This window comes from Dromaius novaehollandiae, chromosome 7, assembly GCF_036370855.1.
Source record: "Dromaius novaehollandiae isolate bDroNov1 chromosome 7, bDroNov1.hap1, whole genome shotgun sequence".
Classification (NCBI taxonomy): domain Eukaryota; kingdom Metazoa; phylum Chordata; class Aves; order Casuariiformes; family Dromaiidae; genus Dromaius; species Dromaius novaehollandiae.
The window spans coordinates 46,344,666-46,364,697 of NC_088104.1; the positions used below are offsets into that span (position 1 = coordinate 46,344,666).

Consider the following 20,032-nt stretch of genomic DNA (forward strand, 5'->3'; position numbering starts at 1 on the left):
TCCCCTTGCACCCTGCTCACATTACAAGGTAGATTTCATTATAAAACATTTAATTATGGAACATGCCTTTAAAAACTTCAAATAAAGAGCCATCTCAAAGCAAAAATGCTCCATTCGAAAAGAGTTGTTTCAGTGTTATCAAAATGCTTGGGGTCACTGCTGCTTGTGTTCCCCCCACCCCCCAGTGGAATTTTTCCATGAGCATTTTCATGAAATGGCTTGGTTTTGGTGAATTCTTGTTTTCTGATGGGGAGGGAGGAGGAATGCTGGCTGATTTCCAAGCAGCACCATTACTGGTGCCAGTGTTTTGGAGCAGGGAATCTCTCCTGGTTTGTTGATCACCATGCACATGCGGACCCTGAACACAACAAGGCTGTCCAGATCCCATTTCAGTGTAAGGAATATCAGAGCTGTTCTCTTAAGGTTTAAAGAATTAACAGGAATAGTGATTTCTGTCTGAGGAACAATGCTGGGATTTACGGGTCTGTTTTGCCAGCACCTGAGAGGATGTCCTAACCTTGACATGCATGTGTGTGCAAACACAAGTAACCTTAAATGCACCTTGGCTGTCCTACTCCTCTTTACCGGTCCATCACTACTGTCTGAATTGTGTGACTAGCCAACATAGAAAGCTGACACTTCTTTTTGAATGTCCTCCTCGGGAAGGGGCTGAACCGCACTGAAGAGACTGAATAGCCCATTTTTCCCCATAGACCGCTGAAACTGGACAACCATCAGCCATCTATCCTGGGGGTCTTCTGCCACACTACTTGCTTCTGTTCTCCCCTCCATCTGCCCCTGATGGATGATGTTCTCCAGGCAAGGACCAGGCGCAGGCTTGGCCCAAGCCAAGGAGAAGATGCAGCACAAATTCATGGGTGCATGGCAGACAGTGGGGGCCGCCACCATTTCAGGCTACAGGATGGTGATGCCTGTCCCATAGTGCCCCACGGCACACAGCAATGCTGGAAGACGTCTCATTGCCTGGTGTGTTGGCAAGACCCAAGTCTCTACCTGGACATGGCTTCAGCAGGGCTAGGCCTGCCCAGGAGCAGGTGGTGGAATGATGAAGGGCTCTGGACAGCCATCCCAGAGCCGCATCTGCAGGCAGCTCCACTGCAGCACTCCCACTTTGGGGCTTAGTCGAAATTTGAGTCTGTCTGTACCTGCCCAGGCAAACAGGCCCCGCAGAGCACATCACCCCGCCCAGTCCCTCAAAAGTATCCCCGCCCTCCCTTGCTTTTTGATTTACCCTCTGTCTGAGGCTGCAGCATAGTCTGGGTTTCTTGTCTCATTTAATTTCCCCCTTCCGCTGTCCTCTGTTCCAGGGCAGCTCAGTGGCACAGGCAGAAATAGAGCCCCATTCCTCGTAAGGGAAATTGAGAGTTTCACCCCCATCCCTCCAGGCTCTGGACCACAAAATGGGCCAAAGAGCTGGTGGATCAACTAGGGGAGTGAGGCAGAGGTTGTCTGAAAGGCCACTTGCAGCTAGGAAACCTCAGCCACAAAAACCCAGGCAGGACACATGGGGAGGAGGGTGACGTGTTGGATCCAGGGAAGAGATTGCTTCGGAAGGGATGCCAAAAAGATACTGCGTGCCTTAGCTCACAGGATGGTGGCTGGGAAGAGCTGTGATTGCCTCTATAAATACCTCAGCTCCCAGCAGGGAGGAGAGCTATTTAAGCCAACGGATAACTTTGGCACAAGGGCAAATGGGCACAAAGTGGTTGTGAATACATGTGGGCCAGAAATTGAAAGGTTCCCAACCACCAGAAGAAACACCCTCCTTAAGAGAGGCAGGCAGAGCAAGACACAGCACCGTCAGCTAAGGGACTGGCCAGCTGGCAACACGTTGATGAAAGGGCTGGACTCGGTGAGCTCCATGCCAGGCCCAGTCTCTGGGAGCTGGCAGAGAACGAGCTAGTTTGGTGCTGCAATGAGGCAGCACTGACAGCGGGGCAAACTGCTCCAACCTCGTCTCAATGCCTTGTGCTGGCAGGTGAGAGCCGAGCTGCACATGGTAGAAAACAGCTTTTCCAAGCTGAGACACCAGCCCTACAGCTCGCGTAACTGTGACTCACAGCCTGTGAGCACCTTCAAGCCCAGCCACCTCTCCCAGCTCTCCCCATGCGCCCTGATGTTTTTCAATGTGGACTAAACTAATCCACATGAAAATCATAGCAAAGACAAGGCTCTTTAACTCATGTCTGAAGTCAGCCCGGAGTTTCTCTCACCTAACATATGCTAGGACTGCCATGCCATCCTCTGCTAGGACATGGATACGATGTTAGCTGCCAGGATTTAAATACATCCATTTTCCTAGGGAAAAAGAGGTCCTGATGACACAAAAGTTTCTGAAATAGCTGTGGTTTGAGAAGTCTCCTGGTGCTCTCCCCTTGTGCTGTTGTCTCCAAGCAGGACATACATATATAACATCCCCAGGGCTAATTCTTTCACAAAGCAATAGCATATGGATGAGGAGCACGAACGGCTCTGTGGTCTCAGCAGACAGAGCCCCCCCTTCCTCCTCCCACCTCTCTGCGTCACTGTCTCTGTTATCTAGCTAAAAATAAAGGAATATCAGGCACCCAAATTTCCCACGGGCAACCAGTTGGTAAACAACAGGCCTCGGTATGAGCAACTCATAAATAGGGTTGGGATACTCCAGCCTGTATCAGTGTGTGCCAGTTGCTGCCCCAAGACAGCTGGGGCACCCCGGCCCCAGTCCTGTGGCAAAGCTGCTGTGGGATGAGGTGGGGGACAAGGACGCTGCTCACGGCCCCAAAGTCCTCTTCTCCCGGGCTGTCCCTTGTCCAAGGCTAAGCTAATCTTTAGCCCTTAAGGGAAAGGATCTGCTCTGCTCAGCTCAGAGCGTCCTCAGAGGTTATAAACACTCAGACCTCAATGATCAAACTCCAGCAGGGTTTGTGTTTCACAAACCAGCCCCTCCAGTGACTTCTAATAGCTTTATGGCCTCCCCATGCTACCCCGCTTCCTTCAGACGCTGTCACATTAAGACTCCCTTGCCTGCAATCAAGCTAAGGTTTTCACCCATTACACCCCAGTGATTACGACAGACGCAAAGCAGCCAAGCAAAAAACAAAAGCTGGTGTTAAGGATTAATAAACAGTTTTCCTCCCCTGACCACTTTGCTCTAATTAAGTTTTACAGGGAGTAAGCGGGGGGAGGGAGGAGGGTGCCCCAGACGGATGATTTGTCCTAGCAGAGGTTCTGCAGCTGATGAGAGATGAATCATTGTGGAACTGTTTTATCCCTTTCCAGCCTGGACATACTCTTTCCATCACACCCTTGTGATTAAAAGATGAAGAAAAAAGAGATGAAGAAAAGACGAAGCATCATAGGAGAGGGTGGGCTGATCTTCAGCTGTGATCCTCAGCGTAAATTGCTGTGACTTCAAGGGGTAAGGTGAATTCACCCCTGCAGAAGACCTAAAAGCTAAAGGGTGGCAAGACTGCTGGCTTTGGGGCCAGAAGCTGCAGCTGCAGTTAAAATGGGTAACAGGTGGGTTTAAACCTTCCTTGCTCCATTCCTTCTCTGAGCTGCTGGAAATACCGGGAGAAATCCAGCAGGTCCTGAGGCCAGGATGAGCCCCAGGAGCCATCCCCTCCCCTCATCCTCTTCCCAGGACTAAAGTTTGAGGAGAAGGTGTCTCCAGTATCTTCCCAGCTCTCTTGGACCCTCAAAGTCTCCTGGACTACTCCCTTGGCCAGAAATGGAGCCAGAGACCCACATGGTTGCACAAGGAGGGCTAAAAGCCATTTCTTTCAGCAATGTGGCTCTTGCTAGCTCCCAGGGTTTGTTGGGGGGAAACCAAGCACACGCTCCAAGAATGGTGGAGGGGTTTATTATTATTTTTGCGTTTTTTTTCCCCCCAACCCATTGGTGTCTTGGGCACCAATCACCACTAACAGTTTCCTCCTTCTAAGTAATCAGGCTGTTTCTAAGACTGGCTGGGAAAGAGCGTGGTCCATCCTAGGAGGATGCAGTGGGCAAGAAAATACTGTGAAACCCCAGCATTGCCATTCCCCCTCCTGCCTTTGGACATTTTGAACAGCCAACAGAAGCCAAAGGATGGGGAAGTTGCCAAAAAGTTGAAAGGGCCCCCTTGTTAGAAGGGGTGGAGAGTGCAAGCAGCAAGGGAGGGGGGCTTTCCAAGAGCTATTTAAACATTAACCAGCCCAACAATTGCCCTGTGTTCGCGCTTCCCATTGCCACGTTGGTCTTTCACCTCCGTGCTTGAAACTACATTTGGATAGAGCAAGCCAAGGCTCCTTCACCCCCCCATGCCCTGGACATTGGTGCAGCCAGCCCACGTCAGGGCAAAGGTCCCTCCAGCCTCGCATTTTGCCCTGGACTCTGCTCCTAAACAGATGCGGAGGAAATGCTATACAGAGTGTCTCCCCCTCACTACACCTGTTTCCCAGCATTTATTTGCCAAATATGAATCCAGAACATCCCATTAGCCATGGCAGGTTTTAGACACACCATGGGACAGGGACCAAACACCTGTGCCAAGGGGGTGCACCTTATTTCCCTGCTGGATGCCAATGCGGATAGATGGCCGGTGCTGCCCTGCTGGGCAGGCAAGGGGGCTCAGCCTGGCCATGGTGGTATGGCATCGCTGTGCAGCTGATTTGGGGCATGCTCACCCTGTGCTGGTGACTGGCTCTGGTTTCCTTGAGCCAGTGACCCACTGGCACTGAGTTAGTGTGTCCTGAGGTGTCAGGGTGGGTCAGAGGTGCTACAGTGGCTGGGAGCACATTCAGGCTAATGGGGAGGTTGTGGGGGGACTTCCAGAGTCCTGAGCTCCTGCTGGCCCCAGAGGCACAGCCCACACACTGCCAGCATGGTGCTGCAGCGGTGACGGGCGCGTGTGCCTAGGCAAGTACCAGCCACACCGTCCCCTTCATCCCCCAGGACTTTATTTGTGACCTAGAACAGAACCGGCTGTGTAGCCGCAGGGGAGCCAACAGGGATGGGGTTTGGGTTGTTTTAAAAAGAGTTATTGATTAACTTCCCTGTTGCAGTCACTCAGAGAATACGGCTGGAGGGTTTCAGACAGTCACAGCCCATAAAAATAAAGTTAGCGTGGCATGTAGCTACTAGTTGCCCTGCATTTGGCATTGCACATGTGGGCATCAGTCAGAGCTGAGCTCGGCAGGATGCTGAACCAAGGCCCCTGGCACAGCTTGTCTGCATGCAGCGTAAGCAGGAGTACCGGGACCTGCAGCAATCGCACAGGGGCCCATGCAGCACTTCTCCCCTTTCCCCTCCATGTGAGGGGCAATCCTATGCATTCAGCATCTTTAGCACTAGGATCTGAGCATCACAGCTCTACCAAATTCATTTTTTAGCCTTGGGAGTGGGAAGAACACTAGCATCCCTCTTTAACACCTGGGAAATTGAAGTCTGGGGGGATGAAGTGAGGTGACCAGGGTTAGGCAGGGAGCCAGTGGCAGAGAATGAAGACCTGCACGGAGACCCAGCTGTGTGTCCTGTCCTCTTTGTGGGAGTGAAATATAGAACTGAAAGCAACGCTGGATGGTGTCAAAGACTTCAGACTGCATGCATGTCACCCTGAACATTAACTTCTGGGAATCCTCCAGCCCTAGCAGTGATAGCTCATGAGAAATTTTGCCAGTTGCCAGTAGTCGATTAGGCTGACAATTTCTGGAATCACTGAGATGGACATGTGCAAAGCCCTAGTAATAATAATCATATAATAATAACTTGCAGCCAATAAAGAGCTGGGTGAAATGAGCTCTGCCTCTCATCCCCCAGTGTCTGCAAGCAGCCTGTGGTCCTTCTTTCCCCTCCAGCCCTCCACGGTCATTGCTGTTTTGAAACTGTTCAGCAACACTTCCCACAAACAATCTTCATTCCGCAGGTTATAGCAGGCAGCTTACCAGAACATGCCATTAGTCAAAAGTGGTGTGTGTATGTGTGTGTTTGAGGGGGCGGGGTGCTTAATGCTGATTCAATGCCCAGGGCAGGTGGGATTATTTCTGGTCCCCTATCAGCTAGGTACAACTCCAGTGGAAAGGGCTGGGGAATTTATAGGCTCATAATTCACCTTCCACCAGTATTTTAGTGTAGTTGCTGGAGTGTTGCTCTTTATTTTAAGTTTTCCTCCCTTAAACCTCACTTCAATATTTGAGGGAAGCAAACACGAACTAAGCTGAAATAAACAGAATGGTTTATTAGAGCAAATATTCCCAGGCTAGGTTCTTGATATTCCCTGGTGAGCACATAGTACCTTAAATCACAATATACTTGGGCTGAAATGTCTCAGTTTTGCTCTAATGGGCAAGCATATGCACACAGAGTGCCTAGTGTCATGCAGACCTGACTCACAGTGGCAGCCTTTTGCTGTTCAGACAAAAAAACCACGTGATTTTTGGGTAATTCACAATGAAGATCTAGATTGGAGCCGACTGAATGAAAACAAAGCAAACAGGGCCCAAGCTTGAATCAGCATGTGCTTTTTGGGGGGAGGGGTTCACAGTTTACAACCTTTTTAAGGAGATTCCTCCTCACCCCACCCAAATGTTGAGCAAAAGGACCCTGTGCTATGCAAAGAAACAGCTCTGCTAGCAATGCACCTTGCTTCAAGGGTTCAGCTCTCTAGGAATCACATTAACCAGGATGATCCATTTAAAGAAGGTATTTTCTTGGGAGCAAATCCCGTTTGAAATAAAGCAGAGGGAATTAGCTTAACAAGGCAAACTGGGGAAAGGCTCTGTTTACTGAGGACACTAAGAAATGCCAAGTCCACTAGGCAAGGCAGAAGGAGAAACTGTGGGGAAAAGGGGATGAAGAAAACAGCGCGTCTGTCATGAAACTATGCACGTGGTAATATGGGACATGCCTTAATTGCCCTAAGCAGCCTCACCTGGGACCCCCACTCACTCACCCGTAGGCCCAGGGGTCCCATTTAAGCTTGGCCCTGGGCACCCAGTCCTGCACTGAGCAGTGGTGAAGGTGGGCCTGTCTCTAGCCCCGTCCCCTGCTGCTCCTGGCTGGATCCTGACCCCGGTCCAACCCTTTGCTGTGTCTGGGGCTGGCGGTGGACCCTGTCACCTGCACCCAGCTCTGCCCTCTGGGTTCAGACCCGTGCAGGCCCTGCCTGCACTGAGGTGCCCCTTGGCTCCTGGCTCATCCCCTGGCATGGAGCAGTCCCACTCTCGCAGCTCCCTGATGCTGCTGGGCTGTCCCACACCTGGGTGCTCCCCCACCAAGCAGCTCCCGTGTTGGCTGCTCTCTTTGCTAATCATTTGCCATGCAATACCATGCAACATGTGCGACTGCAGAGCAAGTAGGTGTGCTCTAGCTTATTTCCCTTATCTCAAAACCTGGTTATACTATCAGAGGAAATCATTGATAGTCTGGCACCATTAGCTTCGGCAAAGCCCAGAGAGATGGGATATTTTTTGCAGCTTCTTGCCAGTCCTGCCCTTTGGAGCTGAATGGTTGCAAGTCCCCTTCTTACCTGCTCCTAGCTGGTGCCTGCGGAGACGTGATGCAGCGGGCAGCACGGCTGCTTTATTGCTGCTTTTTCTCCCAGGCTGGTCCCAGGCGGGGCAGCCTCCCTGCAGTAGCACCTGCCTGCACAGTGCAAGGTGCCCCAGGCTCCGCGTGCCGCGGGGGTCCCTGAGCGTCCTGTTTCGCTGGACTCTGCTCTGGGAGATGGCAAATCACAGCACCAGCTTCAGGGTGCCTGGAGGTCAGCGAGCTCCTTGTGTAACGTTTTCATGACAACTGGGCCTAAACACACAACCCCCCTGCTGACAAAAGCAGTCTCCAGCTGGGAGGAAAGGCTCGAAGGAGGATTTCCATCCTTATGGCTCAAGGCAGGAGGAGCTTTGCTCACAAGAAGACCTAGATCCGCCCTCTCTCCCTTCTGCTCCCAAGCCAGTAGCTTTGGCAACTGGATAAACTGGAGACATCCCTGCTCAGCCTGCCCTGCTCACAAGCCCGGGACAGCAGCTCTAGTTACATGGGGTCACGCATGAAAAGTCACAGCCTGTGAAAATCTACAGCCCAAACCTTTCTGTCTGTCTGTCTGTCTGCCGTGGTGCTGTTGTCTCAGGGCCCAGAGCTGTGTCCCATACCATTAAACCAGGAGGCGGAAAAGCCTCCCTCCGCTCCATGCAACTTCAGCGGATCCCTCCACAAAGTGGCCGGCTGGCCAGGACACAAGTCAGGGCTGCTTTGGTCGCAGAAAAGCCTGTGCACAGGCACAATGCTCACATGCATGCCTTCATGCCATGCAAGGGGGGAAAAAAACCCTAAATAGGCTCCTGTGAGGTGGGATTTGTGGGTTTGAGTCCTTTCAGGCCAAGGAGCCCCCCACTGCACCTGCGCCTGCTGCAGTAACTAGGCAGCTCTGCCATGAAAGGCCGGCTCTTCTGCAATTTGGGTTTTGACCCAGCCTGAGCCCTGCTCGACTCTCTGGGAGAGCAGGTGGAGATGCTTGCCTCAGGGAGGAGGTTCTGGGCATGCAGGTGGCCCCCAGCTCCCTGGTGGGACAGGGGGGTCAGAGTAGCCCCACACTTTGTGACTCCTGGCAGGCAATGTGCGGGGTGTTCACAACCCTCCCCATGTACTGGGCATAGCCTGCCCCACTGCTAGTTTGGGGGTTAACCCAAATACCTACCCCCAGGCTGAGTGAAAGGGGCCACACCGGTAAGCCAGGGCAAAAAACAGCTCTTTGGTGCACAGGCATCATGGACTGGCTTATACCAACGGGGAAAACCCACTGATCATTTGTGAGGGATCCCAACTGTGGATGTGAGCAATCACACATGTCGCAAGGACTGCATGGTCCACACTGGCACAGCCCTCTGCTCAGTAGCCCTGGAGCAGTCCAGGCTGCGGGGTTGGATACCTCCTTGCTGTCCTCCACCACATAGCCAAAGAGGTAAAAATAGTCCAAGATAACTGAGGATGCTAGAGTTTGTCACCAGGGACTTTCAGATCAGTAAAACACAGGCCGGGCAAAATGCATGACATTCCTCCTGCAGCACGGAAAATGAAGCTGGAGGCACAAAGCAATGGTCAGAAGCAGCTTCATCAGGGTCAGAGCCCGCTGTCCACAGAGCAACTGGCGTCGCAAAGAAACAGCAACCTAGCAGTGCTGGGTCTGTGTGAGGAAGGGGACCGTGGGGAACTGCACCTTTGCAGGCTCTCTAGATCCTGTTATGGAGCCCTGCCACGGCCAAATATGAGCCAGTGCTCAGCCCTAACCAACTTACACCTCGAATGCTGCAGACCTCTGCCAAACTCAGCTCCAGGTGATTTCTGAACATGCAAAACAACCTTGATAGGACACAGGGGCTCTGGAACAGCATAGCTGGATAAACCTTTTAGGTTCATTTTGAGGTCTTGCAACCCAGCACCGAGCCGCAAGGCCCTGCTCCTTCAAAGACCAAGGGCATGACCTTACGCTCGGGCACCGCACAGACAACCTGCTTGAAACCACTCAGCCCACACGGGAAGCAGAAAGACAAGCCCAATGCACAGCTCTAGCAGAGTAAGTCCTCAAAGCCTCTGTCAAATCACGCTTTCAGGAATTTGTCTCGTCATTTCCTCTCCAATTGCAATGTCATCATTTAAAAGAAAACCACCCGCTCCCACTCTCCTCTCCAAAATGTCACATGTGTTTCCTGTGTCAGCAGCCACCCAAGAGTGGAGGCAGCCTTACACACGCAGCAGCATCCTGTTCTGAACTGCCCAGCCTGGTGCTTTAACCCCTGGGGACAGGGCTTTCTGCCACTGGCAACGTCTTGCATTGGGCCACAAATTTAAATAAGCCACAGCCAGATCCATTGAACAAAACCAAGATCTCCTCCCTCACTCCACTGAATGCTGTACACAGGGCAATATCTTCCCCCAGGAAGGTTTAAAATATAAATAGGTGAGGGGAGGACCCCACACACACACACACACACACAAACCAGAGCAGTATTGTCCCCTTTCTTATCTATGTTCCAGATGCCATGGTCCTAAAGGGACACAGAGCAGAGGGCTGCTACGTGACAGACCTGTCCCGGTCTTGCTGCTAGGGTGCAAAATGATCCTGAACAAGTCATTTTTCTGCCTCTGTGCCCAAGTTTGTCCTCCCCGGGGGGAGGCGGGAATAACCTCCCATGTAAAATGCAGTGGAAACCAACAGTAAAACGCAGCCTTGATAAAGAGAAACAATCAAAAGAACACTTTTTTTATCAGGCCCTTTCATTGTATAAATAATTTATTTCAGTTCACAGCATTATGTCTGCATCTTTTAAAAAAAGAGGAAAGATGGGAGGAACAGAGAGTGACGGACAATGGAAGGAGTAAGACAAGGGCAGCAGGATTTCCAACACTGATGAAGGTACCTTGGGAAATGAGACGGGTACCTCATGACATCTGCTAAAAAAAGGTCATTCAAACATATTTAGAGAAGACACACAACCTGGCAAAAACCCCAGTTTGTTTTCAGATCAACAACCTAGGCAGTTTCTTTCAACTGTTACTTTGCTGAGGCACCTTTTCTTGTAGCCCACTGCAGGCAATGCACGTCTTTGTACAGGAAAAGAAGCATTTGGTTCTGAAACATTACAGAAATACCACGGAAGCCATTAGCTACTAATTGGAAAAGTATTTTTAATTATTGCAGAAAGCAGAGTTAGTGGGAATGGCACCGTTAAAGCATTCCACCTTGCTCAGCAGAATATTTAAGCATGCACTCTGAGTTAAGCGCATGCTTAAATGACTTGCTGAAAAACGTCTGTTTGTCAAAGGAGATGCTCAGCTGAGATCAATGTAATTAACCTCCCAGAAAAAACCAAACTCTGCAAAAGCATGCCACCAAAACTTGCAGAAATTACTTGCAGATGCCAGTGTCTGCAGAACCAAGACCTAAGTCTTGACAGTAAGGAGAAAAAAACCATAACTAATACCTGCATTTGTTGTTTTTGAAACCTGATTGCTTTTGATCTGGTGGGAAAATGTAGATTTATATTTTGCCTCTAAAATTCTGTCACTATCCAAAAAAGGTTAAAGCATTTGGCTTCTGTGGTGTCAAAAATAAATATTTTCTCTCTATCTCTCAATAGCAAGTACCAAAGTGTTCCATGTGAAGAAAAAGCAAAGAAAACCCAAAGAAGAGTGAACAGAGCCACCTGAACTGATGGGACCAGCCCACTCACTCAGTGTACAAGTCAGGACTCGTGTATAAACTCAAATTCTGCAGGAGGAGAAATACTACTTGGTTGCAAAATTTGTTTTCTAATAAAATGCTATTTGGAAGGTACCGAGCACATTGCTGCAAGGGGAGAATCAACTCCCTGAAACCCTGGTGTATTTTTCTTTGCATGCTCGGTGCCTTCTGGAGCTGTTTTAGCAAGGGTATTCAAGCAGCAAGGCTGGGTTTTAGCTCACCAGGAACTCCTGCACGATAGTGTGAAACCCCTGTAGCTCAAAACTCGGGATATTTGGCCCCTGGTTCTCCCACCTCTCCTGGGCAAGGAGAAAAGCTGGCACCCTGGTTTTCTCTTCCAGAGAGCTGGGTTCCAGGCCAAAACACGGAGACCAAACGGCTTATGGTCACCAGGGCCCCAGCCCTGCCCCGCTCCCAGCTCAGCCCCAAAGCGCTCACCTGCAAAAGGACCTTGCTAAGCTGCTCGGGGCCCGACCTTGTGCCCAGGTCCGCCAGCACAAGACTGCCCACGAGGAAGCCACCTCCAAGTGACTCTCTGCTTTGAACAGGGTTTAAATCTTGACAGAAAGCTAGCCTCCCCCTCCCCACACTTCCCTCCCCATCTCCTTACTCCCCTTTTCCCAGTGCTGCCGAGTCCCTTTCCGGCAGAGATTTTGCAAGCTTTTGCCATTTTGTGGGGCAGTGCTGGCTGCCGTTTGTCCTGGCCGGCGATGCACCGCCTCGCTCCACGGCCCCCCTAAAGCCCCCACGTAACAAGCACTGCCCTAACCTTTCACACTGATTTCAGAGAGCAGCAAGGCGACTGGTCGATGCATTGCTGCATGAAGCCTTTTTTTTTCTTTTTCTTTTTTTTTTTTTTTTAATAATACATAGTTTAGATCACCCTGATGGGAGCAAATTAGCACCTCGGAGCATGCCTCTGCCTGGGCCCAAGAAAGACCTGCTCATGGTTTTGCTTCAGAAGACATTAGAAATAAGCCTTTGAGAATGAAAAGACTCCTGGAAAGCCCCTTCCAGCAAAGTTCACTCAGAACCTTTTCTTTCTTCCTTTTTTTAAGCAAACAGCTTAAAACTCAGCACCGATTAACAGCTGGTGAGCTCGCCCAAGGCGGCTGCATCATTACGACCCCCCGAACACAGGGCTGTCCGTCCTTGCTCAGCATAATTCTGCTTCCTAAATCATCATCTGCACCTTGCCTGGCAGCAGGGCAGGGTCTCATTCCCTCGGCGATCTCCCCCCCGCCCATATTGCATTGGCGCCATCACCCCGCTTTCGCACTCTCGCTGGGGCCTGTGACCTACAAACGAAGGCGAGCGAGGGAGGCGTCTGGCGCGTGGCTGAGAGCTGTCCTCACCGCAGGTTGACCTTGTGCAGCCACCGTTCAGCAATCTGGGTCTGGGCATCAGCTTCACCCCCCTGCTCGCCACAGTTTCCCACCTCAAGGCATCCAGCATCCCCAGAAGCAACACTCCTTCAGCCCAAAGTCCCCTTCACGTCCCTCCGGCCCAGCCCTCCCCACGCACACACACGTTAAAGATCCAGAAGCACATTTAGCCTCTCTCAAATGCACTTTTAACAGGGTCCTGCCCTGTTTATCCCTTGGCCCGCTGTGGAACGGAAAAGCAATCGGTGCCTCCGAAGGATGGAGGAGCACCAGCGGGAGCTACCCCCCCGGTCCGCGGGCTCTTGGCCGCCGGGCACCCGCTGGCATCCCGGCCGCCTGCTGGCATCCCCACCACCTGCGATGTCTAGTCCTGCTAGAACATCTCCATCCACGGCTTCCAGGCCCTGGCTCAGCCCGGGGGCTCGCAGGGTCCGGGGCTGGCCCCTGGGCACGCGGCGGTCCACGCTCCCCTCCTCCAGCCAGGAATGGATCGTGGGCAAGGAAGAGCGGGAGAGGGAGATCCCAGCTCTTGCCTGCAGTCAGGATCTGGGTTTGGCTAGCAGGAGTTGCATTGTTATCACCACTATTGTCATCTTTTCATTTGGAAAGGAAAAAAAGGAAAAAAAAAGGATCGCTTTGGTTCTCTCTCCCCCTCGGTTCCTTTGTCTGTGTTCCCATCTGTTCATGCACCCGTGGGCTTTACCGCTTCTTTTTCTGCTTGAGGGACTTCCTCCGCTTCAGGATCATCTCGTAGAGCTTGTCCATGCCCTCCGTAAGCCCCTCACCGATGATGGCACAGGCAGGCTGGACATGGTAGGTGGTGGAGGGGGTCAACTCGTGCAAGGCCAGCTGCTTCTCGATCTCAGCTACGGGCAGGGACTTGGGCAGGTCCTGCTTGTTGGCGATGACCAGCAACGGGGTACCCTGGTTCTCCGCGAACTTGGTCACCTTGTGCAGCTCCGTCTTGGCCTCCTCCAGCCGGTCTACGTCCACTGAGTCCACCACGTAGATGATGCCATCCGTGCAGCGGCTGTATGACTTCCACAGCGGGCGCAGCTTCTCCTGCCCGCCCACGTCCCAGAAGTGGCAGCTGATGCCCTTGGCCGTGCCGTTGCTCAGCCGAATCTTCTCCGTGTTGAAGCCGATGGTGGGCACCGTGTTGACGAACTCGTTGAACTTGAGCCGGTAGAGCACCGTGGTCTTGCCCGCCGAGTCCAGGCCCAGCATGACGATGTGCAGGGACTGGAAGGCGGAGATGTTGGAGGAGATGTTCCCCATGGCCCCGCCGCTGCGGCCGCCGGGGCCCCACGCCTCCGCCGCCCTCACAGCCCCGCGCCCATCCCCGCGGCGCCGCCCCCCGGCCCGCTCCGGTCCGCTGCGCTCCACCCGGCTCGGCCCGGCCCGGCTCGGCTCGGCTCGGATCGGATCGGCTCGGCCCGGCTCGGCTCGGCTCGGCCCGGCTCGGCTCGGCGGGCGCGGAGCGGGGCGGCCGGCGGGCAGCGCGGCTCCACGCCGCGGCGGCGCTCGGGGACTGCCGGCCACCGCCTGCCGCCGTCCGCTCCGCCCCGGCCCGGCCCGGCCCGGCCCGGCCCGCTCCGCCCCGCTCCGCCCCGCTCCGCCCCGCTCCGCCCCGGGAGGAGGGACCGGGCTGCGCGGGCCCCGCCCCCGCCGCTGCGAGCCCCCGCGTCGGCTGCGCTGCTCGCCGGGCGCTGCCGCGGGGGTCGGTCACCCCACGGCCCCCGCTCCCTGTGCTCCGCGTGGGCTGAGCCGGGCCCGCGCCCACCCGTGGGGAAAAAGCCCCTTTCCGGAGCTGCCGGTTCCCCGCCGCCCTCGCAGCCCGGCATCCCTGGGCCGCAGCGCCCTCTCCTGCCTTCGCGGCGCGGCGAGGCGGCTCCCAAATCCCCGCGGGTCCTTCCTCAGCACCAGCCTGAGGGCAGGGTTGGGGCCGCCCGGGGACTGCGGTGACTCCGTGGGGACCAGTTCCCCCGTGCCTGGGTGGGCGCCTGTGTGTAAGGAGGGGAAGCCAGCTGTGGCATTCCTTGCACTTTTCCGAGTCATGGTCCACAGAGGTAAAAAAAAAGGTAGAAACTAAAAATAGAACAAGCCAAGGTACTATTCAGTGCACATGAGATACGAAGTGGGACCTTCTGCTACACAATATATAATCCCTGGCGGAGGAAATTAGGGAGTTAAAGAAGTGGTTCAGGCTTTAACGGAAAGCCTGCTACTGGCATGGCTCTGCAGGGCTGATTTATACCAGCCGAGACTCCAGTCTGGAAAGCGGGTTAATGGTCCCCATCTAAGTCTACAGGGTCGAGTGGTTTCACAGCCCTGCTGCCTGCACAGTTTGCCTTGGTGGATGATGGGTTTTGACTAGTTTGCTGGGTTGAAGTGGCTGTAAAATTAATTTTGGTTGGAATTTTCTGCCTTAAACCTCCCACTGACAAAAAGCAACTTGCAGGAGAACACAGGGTTTACAAATGTTTGACTGTGTGATTGAAGCTGGCTCTCTCAAATTCAGATTTGTGACTTTTATTTCTTTTTGCTGGGAAACTGAAAAACCCCAAACAGTGTCATCCATGTTTTCCTGCAGAAAGTCTTTTCTTCCTTTTTCATTTCTTCTCCTTCCCTTTCTTTTCCTTTTTTTTTTTTTTTTTTTTTTTTTTTTTTTTTTTTAGCACTGCCTGGTGTCAGGGCGAGTGCAAAGAGCAGCACTGGAAAGTCGAACCTTGCGCTGGCACCGGGGGCTCAGGAATTCTTATCACAAAACGAAGGGTGGGAACCTGGAATGCTCTTTTCTTGGCAGGCGCTGGGACAAGAAGCCATCTGTCTCCTGTGGGGGCTGTCAGAGACTCCCAGGAGATGAGAAGTGCCAGAAGGGGAAAACCTCACCTGAGCTGCACAGAAGTTAAAGGGGGGGGGGACAGTTTTTCTAATTTTATGTGTTTTTAATGCTGTTGACTTTTGTTAAAGCTTTGTTAATGCCCCCGAGATGCCCAGGGACAGCCAGCCTCCTGACACCCGGCCCAGCTCGGTGAAGGGCTTGTGGTGCCTCAGATGACCCAGATGCTGGCCCAGATGTTTCTCCTCGAGGCCTCTTCCAGGCCAGCACGGAGAGAGACACCTCCTCTGAGTGCTCTGGAGAAGACTCACTCTATTCTTTGTTGTTGTATTTATTTCTGGTATTATTCCTGAGCCGAAGAGCAGCAGAAGGGTTGTTCCTACAATATTACCCATCCCCTCTTTTAGAGCATTTGTAAAATAAATATCAGCTCTATCTGACAGCTTAACTAGAAAGCCCTGGAGAAATAAGTATACTGCAGAAGACAGATACTGCTTTTAAATTAAGATACTTTCACAACAGTGTGCAGTGAGGATTGTCAGGCTGGAGTGGGATCATTTCTTATGTTCATATTTCATACTGAGGATGCGCGTTGCTGCTTTGCATGGAGATAAGACTACCTGCTAACACATGCCATCATTAAAAATACACACAGCTCACTGGTGGTCCCTGGAGGTGACACTGGGTGCAGTTTTGATGGAAATCACCACCTGGTGATGGTGTGAAAAGTGCAGGGAGCTCTGTTCTCCCCATGTGTGTAGAGCCAGAGCTAGGAGAAATGCTCCCCTGCGTGTGTGATGCAGTATTGCCTCTGCGCTCAGCATGGCCCTTCAAAAAGCAAAGCCTAGGCATCGTACAAGTGCAGGGCTGGCTGAAAAATTAAGAGGTTTTGTGCACCGGGGTGGTTTTTATCAGCCAGTCTTTGCATCGTCCTGAATTCAAGCTTTTCTCTGTGACGATGCAAAGGTAAAGTTTTTCTGATAGCAAGTGGAGAAGGCTGTGCGTGAGCACATGACTCCAGGAGCTGGATCATTAAAGAAAAATGCCAGAAATCAGACAAGGAGTGCTAACTTGTGAGGGGTGTCACCAACAGCCCCACCACCTGGGTACGATCTCCTCCACCCAAATTTTTCCAACAGAAGCTTTCTTAAATGCTGCTGTTGAGGATAATCCCAAAGGAAGTGCAACCCACGCTACACAAGAATTAGTGGCTAATCTCTGTAAAATAGGTTTATGAGTCAACTGCAGGAATTTACCTTGGGGCTGGGAGCTGGCGCTCGTGTGCCCAGACCCAGGGTTCCTGGGTTCAGCCCAGGTGGTGCGATTTCAGCCTGTTGCCTTATGCCCACAGCACCCACCGGGGCCCGGCTGCCCTTTCCTCCATCCTCGCATGCTGCCAGCCCAGCAGCTGCCAGCCGGAGCTACCTGTGTCATTCCCAGCCATCGTGGGGATGAATTCAGCCTTGCTTTCCGCCTGCAGAGAGCGCAAAGCCCAGCTTCTGGTGTGTTTACCTGTCATCTGATACTAGAGCCTGGCCTTGACGTGTGTGCTGCGCCTCTTCCTGCGGGAAAGAGGTGACGTGGGACCCCTCCGACCTCCGCTTCATCACACGAAACCACGGGACCAGGTGCCCAACCTGCACGCTGGCGACGTTCAAACTGAGCAGCGGCAATGCGTTTTATCTGCAGGCACAGTGCAAGAGCGGAGTGGTCTTGGGGCACAGCGTGGGCTCTCACATGCCTTAATGGTAACACATGGCTCCTAAAGAGGGCTTTCAGCAAGCTCTAACCCCTTCAGGAAGGAGGGCAGCACTGTCACCCCCGGGCCCACCAAGGGGAAGCCCTCTCCTGTCCGTCACCTCTAACACAGGCGCTGTGGCCTCCCCTCCGTCGCTCCCTCCTTCTTTCATCCCCACTGCTGAAGACAACGTTGTTCTTTGACACGCAGGTCGAAAGACCTCCTCTCCTAAATAGGCCACCAAAATGTCCCTTCTCCCAGCAGCCAAGGTCCAAGGGAGACAATCTCCTCCTGCCCCCACTCCTGTTATTCCCCTAACATTGATTGTGAGTTATAAAGGCGAGATTAGGTGGACAGACAGATCAAACCTAGGGGATGTGCTAAAAAAATGGCCTTACATCAGATCATCCCAAGGGGATGGAGACAAACAGGAGCGTCACAGTAGTGAATTATCCTGCAGCTAATGCCAGCTATCCATAATTAAGCCGTTAAGACCCCCATTGAATATGAAGTGCAAAAATAACAGTGTAATCTCGGCTGAGAGGAGCATGCCAAGTCCATTCGGTGGCAAATTTAGGGAGAGGAAACCCAGCTTTCACTCTTTCTCCTCGGCTTTTCCCCCCTTCTCCAGCCCCTCCCTACTTCAAGGTTACACAGCCAAGGTTGAAGCCAACATTAGCATCTAAATGTGCGTTCGTGAGTATCTGACAAAGGTAACGCTGGTCCCCAACATTTCACTCCAGCAGCAAGAAGGCTGTTGCTGCCATAGTAACTGTTTTCAGACATGGCAATTATTTCTTCCCAGCCTCCCCCCCTCCATCCCACCTCCCTTCCCCCAGCTCATCTTGCGCTTCAAAGTATTTTCTTTTCCTTTTTTTCCCCCATGTGAAACACAAAGGGCCGGAGAACACGCGCAGCCACCATCGCCATGCCGAGAGGCAACGGAGCGCTGCTTCCCGCGCTTCCGCTGTGCGGTCGCGGATGATCCATGGTGGTGACTGCTAGTCTGCAGCCAGTTAGCCCTTTATTGCCCAGGCAAAGCGCAAGCTCGGGGTGGCAGCTTTTGCCAGCAGTCTGTGGCAAATCTGGTGACTTTGCGGGGGGAAACAGCTTTGCAGAGAGCGCTGCAATTCCTGGAGCATGCAAGCGCTTCTCCCCCTCCCCTTCCCACGGCTTCTTGATAGCATCAGTCGTCTGAGTCGACTCCCTTTTGTTTCTGCATGAAGAGCAGCGACATCAGCCCAAACAAAGTTAACTGGCAAGGGCTGTAATTAGGACTGCCCCCGTTCCTGCGGATTGCTGCTCCGAGGCTAATTAATAGCATCCCGTGTGACTAATGCCTCGGTTGCGGGCCGGGGAAACCCTGAGCAAGCGGCAGGGGAAGCGGTAATCGGTAATCGGCAGTCATGCCAGCCACCCTCTCAGATAAGTCGCAGCAGGAAAAGGCAGGGGCTGGGTGCCTCCAGCCAGCTTCGGAGGACCAGGCCCCCCCACAAGGGTCACCTGGCCGGTCCCCCTGCTTCTGTGAGCGGCTTTTGGGCGAGCTCTGCCGGAGCAGCTCAGCGCGGGCCGGCAGCTCTCCTGCGGGTGCACGAGGAGAGGCAGCGTTAGCTAAGGCGCCCTTTCTTGTGGCCCTCTCCTGCCCGCTTTCGTCCGCTCTCTCTTCCTTTCCGAGTACCTTCCCAGGCTTGGCAGCAGCCCCCTCACTGAATAATCATGCTGGGTAATGCGGTATCATTGAGGGCTGAATGGTCTATGAGTCCCCTAGGAGTCTTCTGGATATTAATGCCGCGGGAAAAGCGTATTGCAGATTTAATGGGATTCCTTCCTCTCGGGAAGGGCAGCATTTTATCCTGCGGAGCTGCCAAAGTGATGGGACGCAGCTACAGCTCCCATTACCCCCGCCCCTCTTTAGAAACCCAATTCTCCCCACTGAGAGGGTTAATGGGAGAGAGCAAAGGGGCACAGGAAAATATGATATACATATACACACACACACACACACAGACACACGCATCCGAAAGGGCAGCTGAAGGCTTCATGCATGAGTTTCTCTCTCTAAGTACTCAATTTGCATAGCTTTCTTATGGTTTCCGGAGACACAGCCTCCCTAGCATGCTTCTCTCATGCTTTATCTCAACCCCCCTGTGCTTGGTCCTGCACTGGCTCCGTGTCCCACGGGAGCAGGGCCGTTCATGCCTGTTGGCCCTTTAGCTGCCTGCCCATTTGGGAGCACAGGCTCTTGGCAGCCAGGAGTCTTGTGGCTCAGAAGAGAACCAGCCGGAGATGTCTCAAGGAGTTGCTGGATAGATGTGTGGACGGACAGATGGACGGATAAAAGCAGCCTCATAATGAAGAATCCACAGTGTAGGAAGGAGTGTGAAGAAATCTCTGTTCTCTGGCCGCTCAGTTGTATTTAGTGGCCTCAGATGCCTCATTAGGCCAAGCAAAGTCCTCCAAGGACCAGCTTAAAGCCAACTTTACAGCTTGATCTCCAGAAGATGCTGAAACAGCCACAACTGAGGAAGAACAAAATATTCCTCAAATGGCCCACGAAAGGAAGAGTTTATATAAAAAAGCCTTACCAAGGCAGCACAAGAGTCCATCTAGCCCTCTGGCCTCTAAAAGTAGCCAGGAGTGAATGTCTTTGGAGTAGTTCAAGAACAGGGCAGGTATGAGCAGCACTTCCCCTAAATGCTCTCCCAGCACTGTGGGATTTGTGGCTCCTGAAATCAGTGCATCTGTGTTTTATAACCTTTGATTTTTTTTCCTCCATGCCTTTGTACATTCCCATTCTGAACCTTTATAAAGTTTTAGCCTTCACGATGTCTTGGGGCAAGGAGTGC

The 20,032-nt window shown here is 52.7% G+C and overlaps 1 protein-coding gene across 1 annotated transcript; it reads right to left on the reverse strand.

Annotated features, from left to right (window-relative positions):
• Window positions 1-10,252: 10,252 nt before the first annotated feature.
• On the reverse strand, window positions 10,253-14,160 carry ARL4C (ADP ribosylation factor like GTPase 4C). Its single transcript, XM_026106002.2, has one exon. It carries the CDS (start codon window positions 13,882-13,884, stop codon window positions 13,306-13,308), a length of 579 nt encoding a protein of 192 aa, XP_025961787.1. The 5' UTR covers window positions 13,885-14,160; the 3' UTR covers window positions 10,253-13,305.
• Between the last annotated feature and the right edge of the window lie 5,872 nt (window positions 14,161-20,032).